The sequence below is a fragment of the Hetaerina americana genome, unplaced genomic scaffold (assembly GCF_022747635.1).
Source record: "Hetaerina americana unplaced genomic scaffold, ioHetAmer1.1.p SCAF_4, whole genome shotgun sequence".
NCBI lineage: Eukaryota > Metazoa > Arthropoda > Insecta > Odonata > Calopterygidae > Hetaerina > Hetaerina americana.
In genome coordinates this window covers 93366377-93389040 of record NW_027286985.1, presented here as the reverse complement: position 1 = coordinate 93389040, position 22664 = coordinate 93366377, and the positions used below count along the sequence as shown (strand labels likewise).

Below are 22664 nucleotides of genomic sequence, written 5' to 3'. Positions count from 1 at the left end.
ACGCAGTGATAGAGTAATTTTCGTTGCTTTATTTTTATATTTTAATAGCTATCCCATTTTAAATTATTATCTTTCGGGAAGTTAAACAAGTAATGAATGAAAAACATAAACTGGACCGTTTTCATGTTAGTATATATTTGGGCATTACAAAAAAATGAAGCCTATTTTATTACTTCAATATCAAAGTAAAGATTCTTCTCTTACAAGTCACGATTTACCTCTTGCGTTCGCCCTTCTCAGTAAGTTGGAGACCACGAAAGCCATATGGCTACAACTCGCCCTATTTCAGAAATATTGTAACAAGTGGACTCTATCGGCTTAGGGTTGGTATTTTATGAGCCCCGAAACTATGCGCTACTGTTCTCCGATGTCTAAAATAATATTATATCATATATTAGAATAACTCATTTTTTAGCTCTTCATAATTTTTATTTTCCTTACTTCAATTTGTTTCCTCTTTTCATCTCTATATCCAAGCACTCTACTCTCCATACGTGTATTTAGTATCTCATTACGTCTAAGAAAATCTTCCACCCACTTGTCCTGCCTTCTTAGGATTTCACTCAACAGCCGTCTCCCACTTCCCAACCATGCTTAAACCTTCTTTTGGTTTGCTCTTTTTTTTCCTTTCGTCCATTTTCTTTCCTCCATTCGCCTCCCACCTTCATCTCGTAAGGTTCAAATCTACACAAATCCTCTAGCCTTGACCTAGTTTCTGGGTCATACAAAACTAAAATTGATATTTAAGTTTTCACAAGTCTTTCTTTGACGTTTTCCATTAAATCTATCGGCATCTCTGCCTGACTATAATTATAGAGCGTTTCTATCATCGAATTCCACGAAATTTGAAAACTCTTCTTTACCTAATGCCTTCCTTCTTCTTCTAATGGTTCCACCACCATTCCGATCACACTCGTCCAAACATTCTTCAAGCAGGCGCATTCTTTCTTCTAAATGTTCTGATTATGTTTCCCAACTTTTATGTTTATCTTAGCCACTTTATATGTTAATAATCTCTTTATCTCAGTTTTATTATGATTGATTGTCATCTCATATACACGGCATTGACTCCGCAAGTCCCCAAGCAATGATTGCAGACCCTTAATTGACTGGCTATCTAACTCTTGATCATCCGTATGTCCATAACCTATTCGAAAATTTCCTCATTTACTTTTAGTCCTTCTTCCAAGCCTTCCCCATTCTTTCCATTCCGCAAAAATATCGAAAACACGGGTGATAACGGACATCCCAGTCTAACTCCCCTGACTATTACCACCCCATTTCGATGCTCTAGTCGCTATCCGTAACTGTATAGCCTGAGACACATACAGGTTACGGGTAATTAGTCAGTCTCTCTGGTTTACTCCTTTCTTCTGCAAAGTGTTCATTAATTGTGACAAGTTTAGTATTTCGAACGCTTTTTCATGGCCCACGAAGCATACAAATACTCGTACACCCTGGTTATACTCTATTCCCTTCAACCATGGTGACCTCATTATTTAAATGACCTGACGCGAACCGTTCCTTTTTTAAGCCCCTATTTCTAATCATCTCCTAAGTACTCATTTGCTTATTAAGGTTCAGAGAATCGTGGTATGCAAACTTGGTTTGAAGTGATAACTTTTGATTCCTTCAGGCGTCCACCCCCGAGGCGGACCGTCACGACACGAGCGCCATTTACCGCAAGCTGACCTTGGCACAGCTCCAGGAGGAGGTGCCGGAAGTGGATTGGCTCACCTATCTCTCCGTGGTGCTTTCTCACTCGTCAGCGCCTAAACTGGACGCTTCCGAACCGGTCGTGGCCTACGCGATGCCCTACTTTCGCCAAATGGGTCGCATCATCAAGGAAACGGACAGGAGGTAAGAAGAAACCGTGGCTTTTCAAACCACTCCCGATGAAGATTTTTTATCCAGTTATCACATGGATTATGTTTAAGAATGTTTAGCAAAAACAGCCGATGAAAATGAAATGCACTCATATTGCAATTTTCTCCCCAACCAAGTCAAAGTCTTCCACGGAGGATTTAAAAAAATGTTAATGAAAGTTTTTCTCTGCTGTGACTTATTCTAACCAAGCCAAATTCTACTACCTCATTTGGGAGTGGATCAAATTAAACGCTTACAGAGGAAGATGAGGCGAAGAGGAGAGATATTTTCAATGTCCATAGCGCGCTAGAGTCCGCTGAGAAGTAGCAAATTGATTGCAGTCAAGACTCATCGTCCATTTTTATGTATAAATCAGACTAGAAGCTTTATTATTAACAAAAATGGGATGTCATACATTTATATAATAGCGTAGTCACAATTATGTTGATAATATCTGCAGGAACTCCAATCAACTCCCAACGCCACTACCTGGCTGTGTGTTAGCTACCCCTTGTATCCTAGTAGTTAGGCAACTTACTTGACTTACATGCTATGTGGGTCACGTTGTTCCCCGATTTCATCTTAATTTCACTCAATTTTTGAAACAAAATTTGCAGTTGGTTTCCGTCTCTAATAAGTACTCGAAAAATTGATAGTGATTACTTACTCATTTTTATATTCTTTATTTATGAATATTTCCAAGGATATCTAAATCACATTAATGCTTACACAAAATAGGTAGATTGTTTTTATTCCCGGATCAAAACCACGAGCAATCTCAAGTAACTTCACAGCTCTCCTCATAAAAATGTGTGCTGAATAATATAAGATTGCGCCGCGGTTAAATGAAAGATGCTGTTTTTGTTTCAAAGGAGTTTGAATTGAATTCACTGCACGCGAGGTTTGTGGGCTAAAGGTGTTATTTTTTCTTCATCTCCGACTAATTCATTATTCTTGACTTATGCGATACAATTTTTCATCTTACGTGAGCGGGGAGGTACAACCACCTAGCGGCGGGTTTGCAGGTTATCGCCAACGCGCGCGTCGCACATAGGCGATAAATATGACGCCGGTTGATTTACATTCATCGGAGCACCCCGTTAGCGAAACCGCCGCTAATGCATGTACCTCCGTGTCATAAATTGCGGCGCAGCTAACGCCTTATGCGTCATTAAGACTCCGTGGAAACCACGTAAGTACAATGCATCCCCCTCTCCTATTAATAGCGGTAATCGTACCACGCTAAGGATTTCATACATTATTCAGTGATCTCTTTTGCCATTGTTCAACCCTAGAGATCTAATATTTATTTCACGACTGTCGTCTTTAGATAGTCAGCACGTACCTATTTGTGACCGCGGTAAAAATAGGAAATCCACTGTTCAAATTTTGTTTATTATTAAGAGAATTTCGAAAGACGGAAAAGAGTTTCCAATAAAAAAATTATAGGTTGTTTTCAACCTTTTTTACATCTTATCTCTTTTTCAACAGAAAAGAATATTTTTGATAGATTTGATTAAGAAAATATGAAAGAGACAGCCCAAGATATTGAAATGTTACTAGTGCATATTGATCAAATTGCCAAGACTTAAAAATATTTTCTCCCAAAGTTGTGCTAAATCAAAAACAAGAGCTCATAGTCTTTGTTTAAGACTATTTGGTAAACTGTGGTGAATTTTGACGTGTACTCTTTGGGTCATGTAAATTTGCTAAGATGAACGCCTTAAGACCTTACTGTGGTTGCTTAAAGTGAGTTAAGGCAAACAAATATCGCTATGAATCCTCGTTTTTTATCTCCCAAAAAATCTTAAGTTGCTCCCTGTTGAGCAATCTTTATTTTAAAGCCCTAAAATTATTCTACACTGGAAGCGACGATATTACAAAAATTATCGACATGCCCCACTTTTGCAATTTGAGAAGGAATGGTAGTATAATGGTTTTGAAGTATTTTCCTTCAGCAACTAAACGCAGTTTGCCATATCTTTCCCAATGTTTCCTTTACCTGTTGCCCAACGCAAAGAAATAGCTCCATGTAAAAGCGTGATTCGTAGAAGAGGGCGAACTAAACATGTTTCAACTTACAACGGCTGTCACTGACGCAATATTGGAGTCAAATCAGTGAAACTTGTGCCACTTATCCATTGCACATGAAGCTAGTAACATACTAAACATTTAAAATGCATAATAAATAATGTGCGTATAAAACGGTGGTAAGAATCTTTGCCCAAACAGAGGTGAGAACTTGCAATCATGGTATTGCAGCCATGTATCATTGGCGTAAGTGCGCGCCATTGATCGAATGCGCTTCCTACGCAAGCCCAAATCTGTAAATGCAACTACCCACGTGTGTGCGGCGGAAGCTCTAAATCCGTGAAAGAGAGGTAGTGGAAAATACGGAGAAAGCGGAATCATTGCCGCAGTAGATTCAACGAGCGGTCCAAGTATCAGAGGTGATGCCCTCTTGTTTCCCTTTTTGCAGGGTGGTGTACAACTACTCGCTGTGGCGCTTCGTCATGAGCCTGATGCCGCACATGTTAGACGAGTACCAGACGAGGCGCGTGGAGTTCCGAAAGATCCTGTTGGGCATCCTGGCGGAGAGGAACCGGTGGAGCCAGTGCGTGGACTGGACCAACAAGAAGATGGGCATGGCGGTGGGAGCGCTCTTCATCCGGGACAACTTCAACCACGAGAGCAAGGTCCGTGCCGCATCGGCTCCTCCTTGCTCTGTCGGATAGGGCCTCCCCCGCAATATACCTTGGCAATTTCCTTTTGGGGGATGCAGTACATGAGAAATTATTGTTACGAAGAGTGTCCCAAGGGAAGACTGATGAGCACATAGAAGAGCAGAGCGTTGGGATACCACCTGGTGGCTCCACGTGTTTAAAAGGTCAAGGTCACGCCTCTGGACACCCAAATAAACTCATGAAGTTGGACTTTCTGGGCACCAGAAACTCCCGATGATTCTCAGTTTGTCTAAAATAAGTAGCTCGTTCCTCCTAGCACGAAGGAATTTCACGCGACATATGGCTTCCGCGAGAGCTAAAACCCGGCTCTACATGCAATGCATAAGAAATGCGACGAAGTATGCACAGTTATATGGAAATCGAACCCAAAAATCCGAACACTTTTCTTTAAAAATTATTAATTAACGATTTAGACGAACTTAAATTGTTGCATGATATTTTATTGTGTTTCTTAATATAAGCATATGTTAATCCACATGCATGTATGAACTAATAAGTCTATACGTATATATAGCTGGCGCCCTAATACTCTCCACCCGGCTAGCGGAGTATTGTATAGAAGAAATGCACCATAATCTGTCATAACCTACTTCTGGGTAGAAAAGGGCGTAGTGTTGTATCCGGATATCCTCGTTCGTAATTCTCACTAAACATCCTTGAAATGCTGTAGAGTTGTAATTTTATTTATTGAAAGTGATCGAAGACTGCGAAAAGTGTGATCCAATTTCTATCGAATGCAGTGTAATTGTTTTTTAAGGTTTAGTATTATCCTTTTGGCATGTATGATCAAGGATTTTTTCTCCAATTACTCGATTTTTTTCGCATCGATTTTGAACTATCACATATTTTAAAAGGATAACAGTAGTTTGAACTTACTACACATCTTCTTAAATTTTTTAAATGCCTATATTTATTCCGTCAATTCTTGTTGCTTGTTTTATTTATATAAATTCTTGACAAATATGCAGACTGAGGATCACAGCATCTTGTGGCCATGTGGCCTCAGCAACCATCAAGTTTTCTCGACATTTTTTTTTATTTTTAACCTTTTTAGTGATACATACATCGGTTGGCAATTTGGAGATAACCTGCATATAGTCGACTAGGTATGCTTTCTTTTTAGCCCCAATTTAGAATTTTAATATAATTTAAACTATATTGTATTAAGTTTTATGAAATCGGAAGCTATTACACTCGCCTTTTACATATTATTTGCCAAAAAATGTTATTCTGGAAGTTATGGAATTAGAATTACTTGCACCTGCAGAATTGGAGGAAATCATAAATAACGGCCCTTCCTCCCATGAATAGCGCATCTAACGTTCGTCATAAATCAAGCTAATATTTAGCAGACGTTGGCCTTGTGTTCATATCAATTTTTGATTGAAATTTTAAAGAAAAGTCTCCCTAACTTCACCCAAACAATTATAACCCTTCGTTATTTTTATACTTAATATATTGACGTTCATTATTTTTGAAATCTTGAAAGAAATTCTGCTGGATGTGGCATTGATTGTTACCATCATTTAAAAATACGCAAAAGGGGAACATTTTGTTACTGAATTAGCTCGAAGGTGTGGTGCACGAAGTACCTGCCTAACACGTCATTTCCATGTTTAGAATTTCTTTAAGCAAACCTTTTATCACAATCATCACTTGACCTTTCCGAGGGACCGACTCACGAATCCACCGTCTTCCCAACAATTCCGCCGTCGTTTTCCCAACCCACCTAAGAGAGTCAAGTGGGGGAACGAGCCCCGAAAACTACCACGCGTTGACTCATGTGCAAATCACTCTTATCTAATCCACCACGCCCTCCTTCATAATGTCTACTCTAATTTTGGCAAATCCAAGTGTCCACCCTTGCCCTCCTCCCCATCGTAGCTTCTTGTATGCACCCCACTACCTCACCACACGTAAATCCTGCGCTCGTCTTTTCCGACTTCTTCGAATTTTCCCCTGCCGCTCATTTCCTCCACCATGATTAATACCTCGTCGTTTGTCTTACTCTAAAATCAGTCAATTTTCTACATTTACCTTCAAAATAACGTCTCAAATTTTCCACTACACCTCCTAACCCAAGAGCCACACCACTGATTATAAAGAAATACGGGGGATCGAGATGGTGCGGGGGCTAACGTACTGGCTTCCCACCCTGAGGGCGCGGGTTCAAATCCCGGCGGTGTTGAATATTTTTCAGAGGTATCTCGATCCCTACTTGAGGTGCTTTGTGGAGGGCACTTTGAGTGAGTACGCCGTCCGTCGGATGGGACGTTAAGCCGCGGACCCCTTGGCGCCTTTCGTAAAGAGTAGGCTAATGCCGACGCCGGGTTTCTCTCCACCCTTCATCCTTTCCTGTCCTTCCCCTATGGCGCAAATGACCTTAGCTGTCGGTCGCCTCCCCTCAAAACTACTACTATAAAGAAATACTTATATCTCGCTTTCTTTACCCCTTCAGGTGCTTCTCTTCGCGCACCCTAACTCTTAAGTTGAGACCTTTTTTATGCATGGAATGGGAGGGCTACTTTTGAGTCGCTCACTCTGCGCATCTCCACGTCGCAGCTGTGTGTTTTATAATTGACTACACCCTTCCTCGGTTCCCCCCCCCATTGGTCAAACTCCTGGATACGCCTCCTCCTTGCACCTGAGTTCCCGAATCGGCCAAGCTGCACACCCCGCAGCGCACCTCGTCCCAGGGGCAATTTCACGCTCGGAGAGATTAGAGGAAGGGTGGAACTGAAAAGTTCTCCTTTAGGACCAACCACTCCTTGTTTCTTTGTTTTATTGCCGTAATGAAACGCAGGAAAGGACTGCCCACAGAGTGATATAATAATTAATAAGATACCGTTGATTTATCAAAACATTTTTTGCGTGTATATATATATGTATATATATTTATTTATTTATATATATATATATGTGTGTGTGTGTGTATATGTATGTGAGTATATATATATGTGTATATATATATAGTATGTATGTGTGTATATATATATACTGGACTACTGGCCCAGGTTTGATTTTTGAGGAAGCCTCTCTGGACACCCTCAGCTCCACCCCAGCTGTGTGATTTTTTGGGTACCAAATCTTCCTGGGAGACCATAACCACTGGGAAAGGAACTGGCCCCCCTACCCTGATGTGTGAATTTCATACCCCATCAGGGTTTGCACTGGATGAACACTACCATCACCTACCAAACCGACCTTCAGGTTGATTACTGTGTTTATGGCTTATATATGTGTTCATGTATGTATATGCAGTGGAATCTTTCACAACAAGAGCATAATTCATTCCGATTATATAGTATAGACTATATAGTGTAGTGCCAGTGCATGTTATTGACTTTCATTTTGTCACTTCACATATAGGAGACAGCACTGGAGATGATCCGCACCATCAGAGATGCTTTCAATGACCTTCTCGCTGAGAATGAGTGGATGGATGACGAGACAAGGGGCGTGGCAAAAGAGAAGGCAGATGCCATAAATGAGAGAATTGGATACCCTGAGATGCTGACACGATCACAGGAGTTATCCCATGAGTATGAAGCGGTGAGCATGCCTTCAGCCAGTTACCATTTTCCTGCCTCAGAGCATTTGCTAAAAACTAACTTTACTTATTGCGGAACAGCAATGGACTTTCTTCCTTTGAGACTCAGCACAAGGTAATTTTGAAGTTCTATCCTAATCTGGTTGATCTTTTGGAAATTTTAGTGAAGAATGATAAGTAGAGTACCTCATGATAAGAAGACCAGGTTCACTGTCCAATAGAAGAAATAAGTTCTGTGCTGGAATTAGGAGTTATAACCCAAAGGTATTTCACATATAGATCCAGTGATGTAGCCAGGGTGATAAGGTTGTATAGGGCAAATTGATGTGATTTTTTCCAAGCCTCACAAATAATTTAACCTAATCAGGTATGCTGGAACTCTACTAAAAAGCTTTCTTCCCAGCACTATACTGGCATAATTAAACAAATGACACATTTTTAACAGATGGTTCCATAGATTTTCAATAGCTTACAGGAGGGTAACATTATTGAAGTGAAGCCTCATTGACTATCTGAGCAGTTTCAGCTGTCATATGCGTTGTCAATTAGTCAAAAGTCTGACCAGGCCAATTCAGTGAGCCCTACATGTGAATTAACATTAGTCAGTATCTCTCAGTTATATGAGTACACAGGACTTGGTCTTTGGAGATTGAAGGACAGCCACACCTGTTTCTGCCCAACATTATATAGGTCTATTTCAAAGCAACCCATCTTCAGAACTCTTTAGAGCTCTCTCATAAATAATTCAATGCATTAAAATTAAAATAGCCCAATGCATTCCTAAAATTTTGCCTCAAGTAAATGAGATAATGTTCTCTGTCCTGAAGTCTAAAGTCAATTTGTCAAGGCATACACACTAATTTTACATTTCCTTTCTTAAAAGGAGTTTTGTGGATAGTTCTGCAAATAAAATTAGCAAAATTGTTATTGATATTGATTGAAATCTTTGCACTGATCTGTACAAAGATTTTGAAAGTGAAATATAGACTGAAGATTCTAACTGTAGAGGCCATAATATCAGACATGATCAAGGGTGTTCAATAAAAAGTGATCATATAGTTTTTCTTCTCACAGGTTTTTATACAAAAATTTAATGATGTTTTATATTATCATCGTAAATATATATATATATATATATATATATATATATATATATATATATATATATATATATATATATATATATATATATATATATATAAAGATATATATATTATATGTGTGTGTATATATGAATAAATATACACACACACACACACACACACACACACACACACACACACACACATATATATATATATATATATATATATATATATATATATATATATATATATATATATATATATATATATATATCTATAAACACACACACACACATGCACACACACACGTTTCCTTAATTTGACTCCAGTATGGCATCAACAGAAGCTTTCAATTTGAAACATGCTCAGTTCATTTATACCTGCTATTGCAATTTGAAACATATTCAGTTCATCTTTGCCAACAAAATCCATGTGAGGTGTGCTCCTCATCCTCAACCTTGTTCTTTGTTTTTTTTTCTGCTCTCAAATGCAAATTAACACTTTTGCAGAAAGTGTCTTTCATCAAGATGAACTCAACTTTAGTCTCTTGCTTGCACTAGATACATCTCCAAATGATCATCATGCTATACTTCTGCTCGAAGTTTTTCACCAAATTTGCAAAAATATTTGGTTTCACTCTCATCAAATATCATAATTAGAGGCTATCCACATTATACTCACCCAAAATGGAGCAAAAGGTATTCTATGTAGCATGATATGAGGAGGAATATTAGAAAGTATGAATCTTTATCGATGAGACCTAAATTTGAAAGATAAATACGACAAATACTTAATTGCTAGAGAAAAGTCAAATATCAGAACTCTATATGCCAGAACTGCTAGGATTTGGCGTGATGCATTGTACACATATCATTATTTTGCTTGTGAAGGCAAGTTTAGCTCTTTATGGGCATTTCATGATTTACAAGACTAATTGACTCATTTAAATTGCAAATTTCAGTTGAACATCACTGAAGATTGTTTTATTGAGAACATATTAAGTGTTCTCAAGTTTGATGCTTCTCAGAACTTGGAAAAGCTACGTCAGCCAGTCAACAAGGACAAGTGGTCAACAGAACCAGCTGTTGTGAATGCCTTTTACAATCCTAACAAAAATGACATTGGTAAGATTCACTCATTTAATTTTATTGCACTTTGGAATTTTGAAAAATCTTGCAAAAGCATAATATACCTATTTATATAATATTCATATCGCTATAATATTTTTCTATGCTGCACTCAAATTAATTAACAATTTTGATAATAATAAAATTAATTATTCACTCTTGGCACAGGATGAGAGGGAAAAAAATATGCAGTGACATTTTAAATGCAAAAGCCGATTTGTAAATGTTTTCTCATTATTTAAATCATTATTTTAATTACCATTGATGAGTTTACTGATTGATATAAATATGGTCGGTAGTTCTCTTATATTTCAACTTCGTTTGGTCAAATGGAGAAGTTTATTCACTTAAATGCCTATCTTTTGCCAATTTAACATGCTCATGAAAGCTAATTTAACATGCTCATGAATTTACCAATTAATCCTATCCTTTTATTCCACCATTAAATTCTTCTTTCTTGACCATATCAAAGAGTTCTTCACCTGGATGATCTGCATTTCTATTTTTTGTAAAACTATTGCTATTTAACAGTAGCCTGCTGATCAAGATAGATTTTTTTTTAGAGCAAGGTAAAAGTTTTGATATGTCTGAAAGCTTCATCTAACACAGGGCTACATATTTTAACTTAACATTTTTAATAATGGATACTTTATACCTACCTTCTGCCATCCAAAATGCTTAACATTTTTCTCCCTTGGTCTCATTTAACCCTAAATTCTTCCCACTATATCAAAATCTTACACATTCCATTGCTACACAGTATGTCTTGTATTCACAATTCCTGTTTTAATTTCTCCCAACAACTATCTCACTTCCTGTACCGTTATGCCCAGCACTTCTTTACTTAATTACACTTTAATTAATTACAATTTACTTAACACTTCATTTTTTCCATTCTTTTTTACAAACATTTCTCCAAAGTTGCTGACCTAATCTTAGCCTTAAATTTTGATGATTAATTTCAAAGCCACACATAATTGTCCTTCATTTCAAAGTTGTTTCTAGTTTTTACCATATTTTCTTTACAGCCTTACTTAAGGTCCTGGCCATCAACTCATCCTCCTCTGCAAAAGCTTCCTTAACTGTAACAAGTTTTTTCTTTCAATGACCTCACTACTAAGTCCATTTTCATCTAAAAGATTCCTAAATATGTAGGTGAAATATTCTACATGATCTAGTTTATGCCCTCTAACTTTCCTGTTTAACATTACCTTTTTGTTCCTTGATAATCACATTTCCTTTCTCCCTCATAATTGATTCTCATCTATGGTCATGTCACACTGGTTCTGTAATGTACTCCACAATGATTGTAAATCTTTGGCAGACTGTCTAACTAATGCTTGATAATCCACAAATCTGACTTTTCCAGTGCCCATCAATTTTCATTCCCTCCTCTAGTCCCCATGCCCATCTTTCCTCTAATCTAAAAATATCTATGCCGAAATACAGGGTAGTAATGGGCAACCCTGTCATTGCCCTCCTGATTCATCACCCAACGCCTTAATTGTGAAATTTGATACATGAACAGTTTTTAGATAACTCCCTCTTTCTTCCAGTCCACCACTGTCTTCCACCTCAATTTGATCAATTGTTCCCTATCTTTGTTCCACACATTTCTTATCTACCCTATTGAAAACCTCCTTGATATTTGTGGGGCAAACAAATTCAGCAAAACTTATTGCATTCTTCCTTTGTTTATATCAATTCGATCATTATCACTATGATAGAATGTGTATCCCTCCCCTTTCAAAATCCAACCTGACCATCCCCTGATTAATCATTTGCCATCTTCTCCATTCTTTTGCCAATGATTCCAAGGAGCTCTCTTTGCTGCTATTGAAATAATACGTGTTGTTCTTATTTACAGCCTTATCCTGTTATTTTTATGAGAAGAATAAATATTTTTCTAGGATAACTTTTTTAATATCTCCGGGCACCTCTGGAGGTCAGTGCACCTCTTTGGGATCCCCATAAGCCTTTGGTTCATTGTCACACTTCCCAGGGACTGAACCACCAGAATTGACACAATACTCATTCCCAAGGTGGGATTTAAACCCATGACCTTTGGATTAGCAGGCAGATGTATTTCCCACCTGAATAGCCTGTTCTGACAAAACTCCTCCCCTTAAAAGTTACAAATGAGCCTTTTAAAACTCTTGGCCTATCTGAACTACAAATAAGCTTATGAAAACTTGTGAAACATTGAAAAGCCCATCCCAAACCTCAAGTAATTCTGGACTGATGTCATCTGTCCCCCTTGTCCTGTTTTATTTCATATCCTTGAATGCCATATTTATCTTGTATTCAAGTATATCAGAACCTAAGCTCTCCGCATCCATATCATATTTTTATGTCTAAAGATTTTTGCCAAATACCTTTACCATGTTGTTCCTTTGCACATTATTTACATATCTCTTGGATCTTTTCTGGGTTGATTAATATTTTTTTAGCTTTTCTCTGAGAGTACATATTCCTAAAAGGTTTTCCTTTCTTGCGTCCACACAGTTCTTTCTCTTTCCTAAACAAGCACCTCTATTTCTCTCAGTTCTCATGAATTCTCCATGCCTTAATGGAGCTTGTTCCACTGTTGTTCTTTTGTCCAATTAATTTCGAAACTTTTTAATTAGTCCATTCTTTTTCCAGGTGTGGCATCATATTTTTACATTTTCTCCCCCTAGTCACCTTTACCTGAAACCCCCATGGCTTTTTAATTTTGCCTATTTATTATTCCTATTGTTTCATTTGTGGCTTTTGTGAAATATGCTTTTGCTAAGGTACCCCCTCTCATCCTTTATTGCGCCACTCCCAATGTCCTTGCTCAGAATCAATTCAAATTATTTCTGACAAGTCTGTTTTTCTCTCCAGGTAAACTTTAAAATTACACTCTCATTGCTCTCTTCTTGTTTTTCTTCATAAATTCATAATATTATTATAATTTCTTCTAAAATTAATATAATTTCTTCTAAAAACATAATACACCATGAAATCTAAAATACAAGCTGCATCTATATTATCCTGGATTTGTGTGAACTTATTATGCTTTGACTAAAACTATGTATCATTATTTTTTCAGAAGCATACTCCCCTATCTCTCCCTCCACATGCCACATCATTCCAGTCTCTCATTACAATCAAGTTTTTTCTTCTTCCAGTAACTCACAATCATTTCATGTAGTTGATCAGGCCTTCAATCTCTTTTCCTTCCAATGATTACTTGTCAGTATGTTAACTTCAATAACAGCAAAGTTTGCTGGTTCTGATTTCATCTCTCATTAATAATGTTCTATAACTCACCAGCTCTAGGATTGCAATTTTCTTTCTACCTTTTTGTCTAATAATACTGCCACCCCACCTGGCTCTTGCTTAAATAATCCACATTATTATTCCAGTTACCCCAATATAGCTCTAGTATATCCATATTTCTTCTATCCCCTGCTTTATGCTTTCTAGCTTCTCTTTGCTTTAACTTGTCTGTACATTCCTACCTCTATTTAACAGCTACAGTCCTCTCCTGCTTATACATACATAGTATTCATGAGAATTTCACAAATCATTCAATTCATTCCATTAATTTCAGTATTTTATGACATTCGTTATCATATTTGCACACAATGCAATTCTGAAGGAGAAGTAATTGAGGTTCATCAATATTGTTTTTGAAGTGACACCATCACTTAAAATGGCTTTCCCACTTGGGTATGACTCCTTTGCAGCCACAATAGATGGAACTTGTATTGTAACTCAATAGCCATAAGTAATCATTAGCTGACTGATTATTCAGTTTTTGTTCTACTCTTGATGTTATTCATGATGGAAAGCTTATACTGCCCCAGCTTCAACTAGTATTATTTTATTAAATGCATTTTTTACAAGTTGATTCTTCATAATAGTTTAGAAATGTTGAGAATATATTATTAAGGAAGAAATGCTATCATGTAAACCTGTACTAGGATTTTTATTTTTTTATAGTTTCACAAAAATTTTCCTCCATTAGACCAAATAATATTTTTCTTTGTGTTTATTGCCTAAGTTCTTCATCATCACTGTATGATATCCTGCTAATACATTCAAGACTCCTTGTTTTTGAACATGTTAGAATATTCCTCTATTTGTTATGGAATAAAAAAGAAACACATTTCCGTCTCTTGCAGTCTTTCCTGCTGGCATCCTACAACCTCTCTTCTACAGTCAACATTTTCCAAAGTCTCTCAACTATGGAGGAATAGGTGTCGTCATAGGACATGAAATCACCCATGGTTTTGATGACAAAGGTTTTACTTGTTAATTTACTAGTTAATTCATGTAAAAAATACAATCTTAAGCTGGTGACAAATCAAAGTAGTACTTTTCACATAATTAATTCATATTTACAGCTGCTTTCTTTCACATTTAACCCATTATGGTATTGGAAACGCCACACAATGTCACTGAATATTTTGGAGAGATCAACTTCCAGATATTTCATACGTACCTATTTACCTTTTAATGAAAAAAATTACTCCATGAAAACAAATGCTGGGCTCAAATTTTTATTGATTTCCATATATGTAGCTCAGTAATTTTAATCATTTTGATTACTCTAAGAGTTTTAATTCGGATAACATATAGTTGTGACACAATTTTGGCCTTGCCAGAAATATAGAATGTCATTAGTCACACTTGATGAAAAATCTTCAATGCAATTTTATAAGTATAGTCTATATATTTCATGCAAAATATCCAGACTGCATTCCTCATGCACCTTTAACTATAATGCAATTTTAAAGGTACTTTTTAAACTCTAAGAGTTGGTCCAATAGGACATCATATGACAGGCCACTTTGGTATTTTTGGAATTCCTGTGGATACATGCATGAAATAACACAACCTGGCAAGAGAGCTAAGTAAAAAAATATATAAATTTTGTCTTTTTAAAACTATGGAAATTATATCTGTAGCTGTGTGGGAAATCAAACTTATTCTTCTGTAGTCCTCGAATGTTGTAGCCTTTACCTTTTTCAGAATAGTTGATGGTATAAAAATATATATTAAATGTGGTGCAGAATTCACATGACTGCCAATATCATGATGATTTTCTTTTGAGAATCCCTCACTGGTGTTTTCAAAATTATAAGTCCCTAAGTATAAAAAAATGTGATGAACATCTCCTTTCATTATAAGAACTCACCTATCACTTCTTTTAATGGTCAACTATTCCAAGGACATTAGTCATATAGAGATTTAGGAGCTCTTATCGATCAGTTATTATTGATCATCAGATCTCATCTCAGAAAGACATCAGTCTTTTGATCATCAGATTTCATGTATAGTTACCAAAACTCATCATCCTATATTAGGTTTTATAACTGGATTTACCAATGATTTTGAAGACGTCTACGATGCTAATAAATATCATCCGATATTTGTTGGGTAAGGATCCACGCATGCAATATTTTTAGAAAAATAGCCTAGCAAGAGCAAATAGGCCTCAATGTCCATTGAAGTACTCCCCTTGGGACCTCACACACTTATCCCAACATGTCTTCCACTTTTCAAAACAATCAGCAAAGTCCTTTTCTGGAACAGTCATCAGATACCTCCTGGCATTTTCTTTTAACTTGTCAATACCAAGAATTTCATCCTGCAGTTGCAGCGGACTTGCTCCAAGCCACAAAATGATGACCCAGATATTCTAAAAAAGTTGTTGACTGGAGATGAGTCGTGGGTGTATGGCTATGACCGTTAAACAAAAATAGAGACTTCCCGACAGTCGGTAAATGAGATACAAGGACTTTGCTTATTGTTTTGAAAAGTAGAAGAGATGCTGGGATAAGTGTTTGAGTTCCTAAGGGGAGTGCCTCGAATGGGACTAAGGCCTACTTACTGCTCTAGTAAGGCCTTTTTTCTCAAAATAATGCATGGCAGGATAGTTTCTGGATGTCGCATATTGTTTACTTATTGCATTTTCAGTACAATGCATTTTCAATACAATGCATTCATTTGGACCCATATTATAAAGCCTTTTTTAACAGTATTAAAATAATACAAATTAAACTTTTTAAGAATTGTCAGTCATTATACTGGTGGTCCTCAAATATAATATAACATGAACCCCTGGTTACATTGAATGTACGCCCACTCTGGGTTCATTTCCAGCTAACTGAATTAATGGTATTACACAAATCATGGGTGTGTGTCCATATATATATTTACGATGACAACATAAAACATCATTAAATTTTTGTATTATATATATATATATATATATATTATATATATATATATATATATATATATATATATATATATATATATATATATATATATATATTTACGTGGGATATATATACGTATATATGTATATATATTACGTGGGATATCAATATCAATATCTATATATATATATATATATATATATATATATATATATATATATATATATATATATATTTATAGATATTGATATCCCACACAGCTGAAGTTGTTCTCAGGATCATAAACAAAAGGATAGAGAGTAGGGCAAATGATTACTTAGGGGATGATCAATTTGGGTTTAGGAAGGGAAGAGGTACGCGCGATGCTATTGCAGTAATGAGATTATTAATTGAAAGGAATATAGAACACAACCAGGAGGTATTTGCTTGTTTCGTAGATTTCAAAAAAGCGTTCGATAAAGTGAATTGGGAAAACTAATGAGTATATTGCAGAAAATAGGAATAGATTGGAGGGAAAGGAGGCTAATCCGCAACCTGTACATGTCTCAGACTTCTCAGGTGCGAGTGGGGAACAGGGAGTCTGGTTGGGCAGTGTTAGGAAGAGGTGTAAGGCAGGGTTGCCCATTATCACTGTTGCTGTTCAACCTGTATGCAGAGGAAATGATTAAAGAGGCATGGGAAGAACTGGAGGTAGGAATGAAAGTGGGGAGGGAATTTTTAAAATCAGTTAGGTTTGCTGATGACCAACCTTTAGTTTGTCAGTCAGCCAAGGGGCTGCAAGCCTTGCTTATTGAATTGGAAATTCAGTGCGACAGGTATGGGATGAGAGTCAATATTAATAAAACAAAGGTTATGCGATTTAATAGAAAGAAAAAGGCCAAGCTTAACATTAAACTAGGAGGGCAAAAACTAGAGCAGGTGGAACAGTTTACGTATCTCGGTAGTGTTTTGGACCAACACGGTCAAAGTAGTAGGGGCATAAGGAGAAGAATTGCGCTAGGCAAAGAGGCTTTCACTAGGAGGAGGGAGTTGGTGATGGGGACATTGAGTAAGGATGTTAAGAAAAGACTCGTAAACCTTTGATATGGAGCGTAGCTATGTACGGCGCGGAAACGTGGTCATTGAAGCAGGAGGGTACATGTAGACTGGAGGCTTTTGAGATGTGGGTGTGGAGGAGAATGGAGAAGGTAAAATGGACAGAGAAGAAAACAAACAAGGAAGTACTTGGTATGGTGGGCGAGGAGAGGGGTTTGTTGGGAGAAATCCTATGGAGGCAGGAAAAGTGGCTGAAGGGGTTATTGACCGGCAGCGGGATGTTGAAGACTGTAATTGAGGGGAGAATGTTAGGCAAAAGAGGAAAGGGAAGGAACAGGATAGGGATGTTGGATGGGATGAGGGGAGGAAGAAAGTACTCAGAGCTGAAGAGGAACCTGATGTAGAGTAGGATGTTGTGTTTTGCTAGGGGCTGTAAATTATTTAATTAGTAGTTATGTCCATCCAAAAACCTACCTTAAACGGTAGATTACCTAATAATAATATATATATATATATATATTTCTATATATACACACACACATATATTTCTACACACATATATATATATATATCATATATTATTTATATATATATATGTGGGTCGTGGTAGTCCAGTGGGTAGAGCGTTGGACTACTGACCGGAGGGTTACGGGTTCGATTTTCGAGCAAGGCACTCTGCGCACCTGCAGCTCCACCCAAGCTAAAGTGATTTTTCGGTTACCAGGTCTTCCTGGGAAACCATAGTTTAGTTAAACTAAATGTATCTGGATGATATTTCCCTTTTACAATATTTATTTAACCTTCACTTCTAGGCCGTCAGTTTGACAAGGATGGCAACTTGATGCAGTGGTGGAACAATGCCACCGTCCAGGCCTTTAGGGAGCGAACTCAGTGTATCATTGATCAGTATTCCCGCTTCAAGTTGCAGGAGGTGGATCTATACATTAATGGTCGGATGACACAGGGGGAGAATATTGCAGACAACGGTGGTCTCAAGCAGTCCTTCAGGGTAATGTGGCCACATTCCTTAATTATCAATTCAGCAGAAAAACATAATTTCTCCTATTCATCTTTCACTATGACTAAGTTTTGATGTGATAATCATTGCTCAAGAGAAACTTTCTCTCACTTACTATGAAAAATGAATTTAAAGAGCATTAAAATATATACCTAGAGCTCATTACATATTTGGTTAATATACTGTTGATATACATAGCATGGTAGTTAATTCAAACAAAAAGGTTTGTATAAAAAGTATCAGTAACACTCTTTTCCTGACGTGTGCTTCAAGTGCTGAATCCAGACCATTGGTTAATTGTGCACACACTCGCAGATCATATTGGCATTGATAAGACGACAGCACACACACCATTCTCACTGAAAATTTGGTGATTCAATAGACCTGCACTAAACATATTCCTAAGGTCTAGATGGACGACTAAGAACAGAGTCGAGTGTCTGATCGCAAAGAATTCCTGCAATGGCATTGTGACAATTTCCCAATCCCCATACAGTTCACTATTACCACTAATTCCTAATACCAAAAGTGAAATCCTCCCTTAAAGGGCACCAGCTAAGAGCTGCCAAAGAAGCTTACATGCTTACCCTTTAGGACACTCAGAAATCCACCTCCCAGGGAGCCTTCGAGCTGTGGAAAAACAGCTGACAAAAGTGTGTTGACACTCAAGACATGTACTAAGACGAATTTTGAGGCCTTGTGGCAATATCTCATACGAATCTTATTTTTCCAAAACTTTTCCTGATATTTTTTATACAAATCATGTATGTTAATTCTACAGCAATATCTTTTTCTGTCGTTGTAGTCTTTATGCTTAAGGTAGCCTGCTGTTTCACCTGTGGAAATTAAAGCCTTTCAGACCAGGCTGGACTAATGATACCCCTAATAACTGATATTCATTTATATTAGTTAGAAACACAAATATCTACTTCCTAATATATTATTTTCTTTGAATCAGTTTCCAACTAACATGTTTGAAAATTTGCAGTGCGAATATTATTTGCAATTGCTCTTTCAAACATAGCTTTATTAATGGTGCCCAATAAATCATCAAATCTTAATCAAAGTGCAGTAAAATGAAATGGATGTGTACCTATATAATATTCAGAGAATACTAATGATTTAAATTTCATGGACAAACATGTTCATATAGTCTGGACCAGTCTCGTATTTTATAATTTCAAAGAAAATCTGATACTTTTTTGAAAATTGAATTTATGGGTCTGCTTTCATACTTAACAATGCACACATATCAAACTTGTGATGTACTTTATGGATTCCAACACAAGATACATCAAAACTTAGGTGGCCAACTTCATTAATTTTGTCTGGGTGTATGCACACCTCATATTTATATTATTGGTATAACCCAATAGGCTTATAAGAAGTGGGTGTCACTGCATGGTGAGGAACCAAGGTTGCCAGGCATAAATCTCACCCATGACCAGCTCTTCTTCCTCAACTATGCCCAGATATGGTGTGGATCCATGAGGCCTGAAGATGCACTGACCAAAATCAGGTCATCTGTGCATTCCCCGGGCCCAGTCAGAGTCATTGGCCCACTCTCCAACTCAAAGGACTTTGCAGTCGCCTACAACTGTTCACGCAATGATCCAATGAATCCCCCAGACAAGTGCTCTGTCTGGTGAAGAAACTTCTTTGAGCAGGAACAGGAACCAAAAGTTGTGAACCAAAGCTTTGTGCATTTGGAGCCAACTCCTAGAGATGGCCAGATGAAGGTACTTCATTCCATAAAAATATTTCATACTTCCTATGCAATCTGGCAGGGAAGGTTCTTCAATTGATTGTTCTCAGAAATTTTTCAGTCAAAGTATATAGTTGAAAAAAATTCATTCTCAAACTCATCAAATAATATTTTGCAACTAGGAGTGTCCTCTATGAGGTAAAGTGGTTCATAAGTTACTGATTAATTATCAGTCAAAGCTTTCTTTGCCTCCACTTAACAATTTACAGAGATGATGATATTTTAGGCACATGGAAGACAGCCTATGGAATATAGAAATCTCTATCAAAATCGATGGAAAAGAGTGTCGCAGGAAAGGCCATGTGTGATTTAGAAAGATTATAGTATCAACAGCAGACATAAGTTCCTTGACATGATTCAACTTATTTATTGAGTTGGTCAATGGCATACAATGAAAATAGTGGAAGTCATTGTTATATCAGCAGTTACGTCTTCAACGCAAGAGCAGATTGAGATGGGCATGACAATGCATTTGAAATGTCAAGTTAAACTTTCATATAATTTGTTTCCCTATTTATTCACAAAAAACTAAAAATTATTAATTGATGTTATTTCGAAATTCATTGATTTACATTACTATTATATTTACACCTATAATTAGGTATCAGCCATGCTTCAAGCATCTGCCAGTCTCTGTTTTTACTACCTAGGCATGTATTTTAAGTAAATATCTTTATTTAATAAATTTGGAACTCTGTTATGACCATTAGCTATATTCAATTTTCAAGATCTATTTAATTTTTTCAGAAATATATTTAATGATGGTACAGTTTTATCGTATTTTTATTTATATAGGTAATATTCGCAGTAATTTGCCTGTGCAATAATAATTTCTTTTATAGCGATTCATTTTGAAAGAGATAACATGAATAAATTCAAGATTAATCACTCTAAAAGTACTAAAATTCTACTAAGTGATTTTGCCCCATACAAAACTCTCTGGGAAGAATAATGTGGTATCTTTATTTGGTAATAAGGTATCACTCTCAATCCCAATTCTCACTTTTATTCTGTCTTAACTCTTAAATCCATGAATTTAAAGCACACCATCCATTTAAGTATAATTTACTTATATTTTCGTGGAACTGCTTCCACCAATGCAGTGTCTGCTGTAATGATTCCCTTCATCATATTCAGAGTTAATTGCTGATTCATTAAAGGGAATGAGACAAATAATAGGTGATGACTTTAAAATGAGATACCACTCACCTATATTGCTAACATTTTGGATAGCTACACTATTGCTACTATTTATAGAGAAAAACCATAAAGTATGCATTTTATGAAAAATATGAGATTACCAGAATGCAATGTTAATGTCTTCAGCCTTAACAATGGAATCTAGTTATTTTCATTCCTATTTTTCTAATATCTTATGTAACCATACGACCATGTAAAATTATCATCTAAATGTTGTAAGAGCATATAAGTACCTAACAAATGTTTCAATCAAGAATTACCATTGGTTTAAAGATCCTTTATGAGTGGTGCCTAGTGCTGTTCTGAATCTCCTTAGTCTTGCTTCACTAGAGCACTAATTTTGGGATTTTCAATTAAGAAAAACCTTCTGTCTGCTTTTGATGGGATTCGAATTATGCCATAATTCAAAATTCATGCCATTAGAAGCATTTTACATCTTTTATATTCATATTGGCACCAAGAGAAGTTAGGGAAATACATTGAAACCCCTGCTATTTCATGTGTTTTACCAGGGACCAGAATTCTTAACAAGTTCGGCTGAAAATACTGTCATTGGGAGAATAATGCCATATCCTCCTCGTCAGTAAAGTATTAGAGAATGCCCACCATCAGTAGTGAATTATTTTTACTGGACTTAATGGCAGTACACTACTTATATTGACATATTACATGTTTGTTACCAAGTTATCAATGTGGTTTAAGCTTAAAATTATTTTGTTGTCTTAAAGTTCAGTAATTTCAAATGTATGTGTGCTAAATTAAATGGAAAATAAATCATTTATTAAATTTTGAAATGTCAGCATAATTTTAAAACTTTTGACTTAAAATATCCTGTTTATTTTTTTAATATAATAGACTTACAAGGATTAGGATGTTTCTAGAAAATCAACTGTGTATTTCTTAAGGCCATGTCATTTCTGCATCACAACCCATAGTAAAAATATTCTCACCATTCAATCAACATAGTTTGCCAACCTTGATAAACCCAGCACAGATTGCATGGCTCCCCTATTAATCCCTTTCAACAGGTGCCATTATGTAATATGATGGTACTCCTCAAATTACATTGGGAAAGGATAT

The 22664-nt window shown here is 36.5% G+C and overlaps 1 protein-coding gene across 1 annotated transcript in view; it reads left to right on the top strand.

Moving 5' to 3' along the window:
• LOC139692511 (neprilysin-1-like) overlaps positions 1–22410 on the top strand; it is a 170420-nt gene extending 148010 nt beyond the window's left edge. The window contains exons 7-13 of the mRNA XM_071590731.1: positions 1637–1860; positions 4346–4562; positions 7980–8162; positions 10207–10369; positions 14524–14643; positions 18414–18610; positions 19996–22410. Coding sequence (XP_071446832.1) covers positions 1637–1860; positions 4346–4562; positions 7980–8162; positions 10207–10369; positions 14524–14643; positions 18414–18610; positions 19996–20268 — 1377 coding nt within the window. The 3' untranslated portion in view covers positions 20269–22410. The remainder of the gene's footprint in view (positions 1–1636; positions 1861–4345; positions 4563–7979; positions 8163–10206; positions 10370–14523; positions 14644–18413; positions 18611–19995) is intronic.
• The last annotated feature ends 254 nt before the right edge of the window (positions 22411–22664 follow it).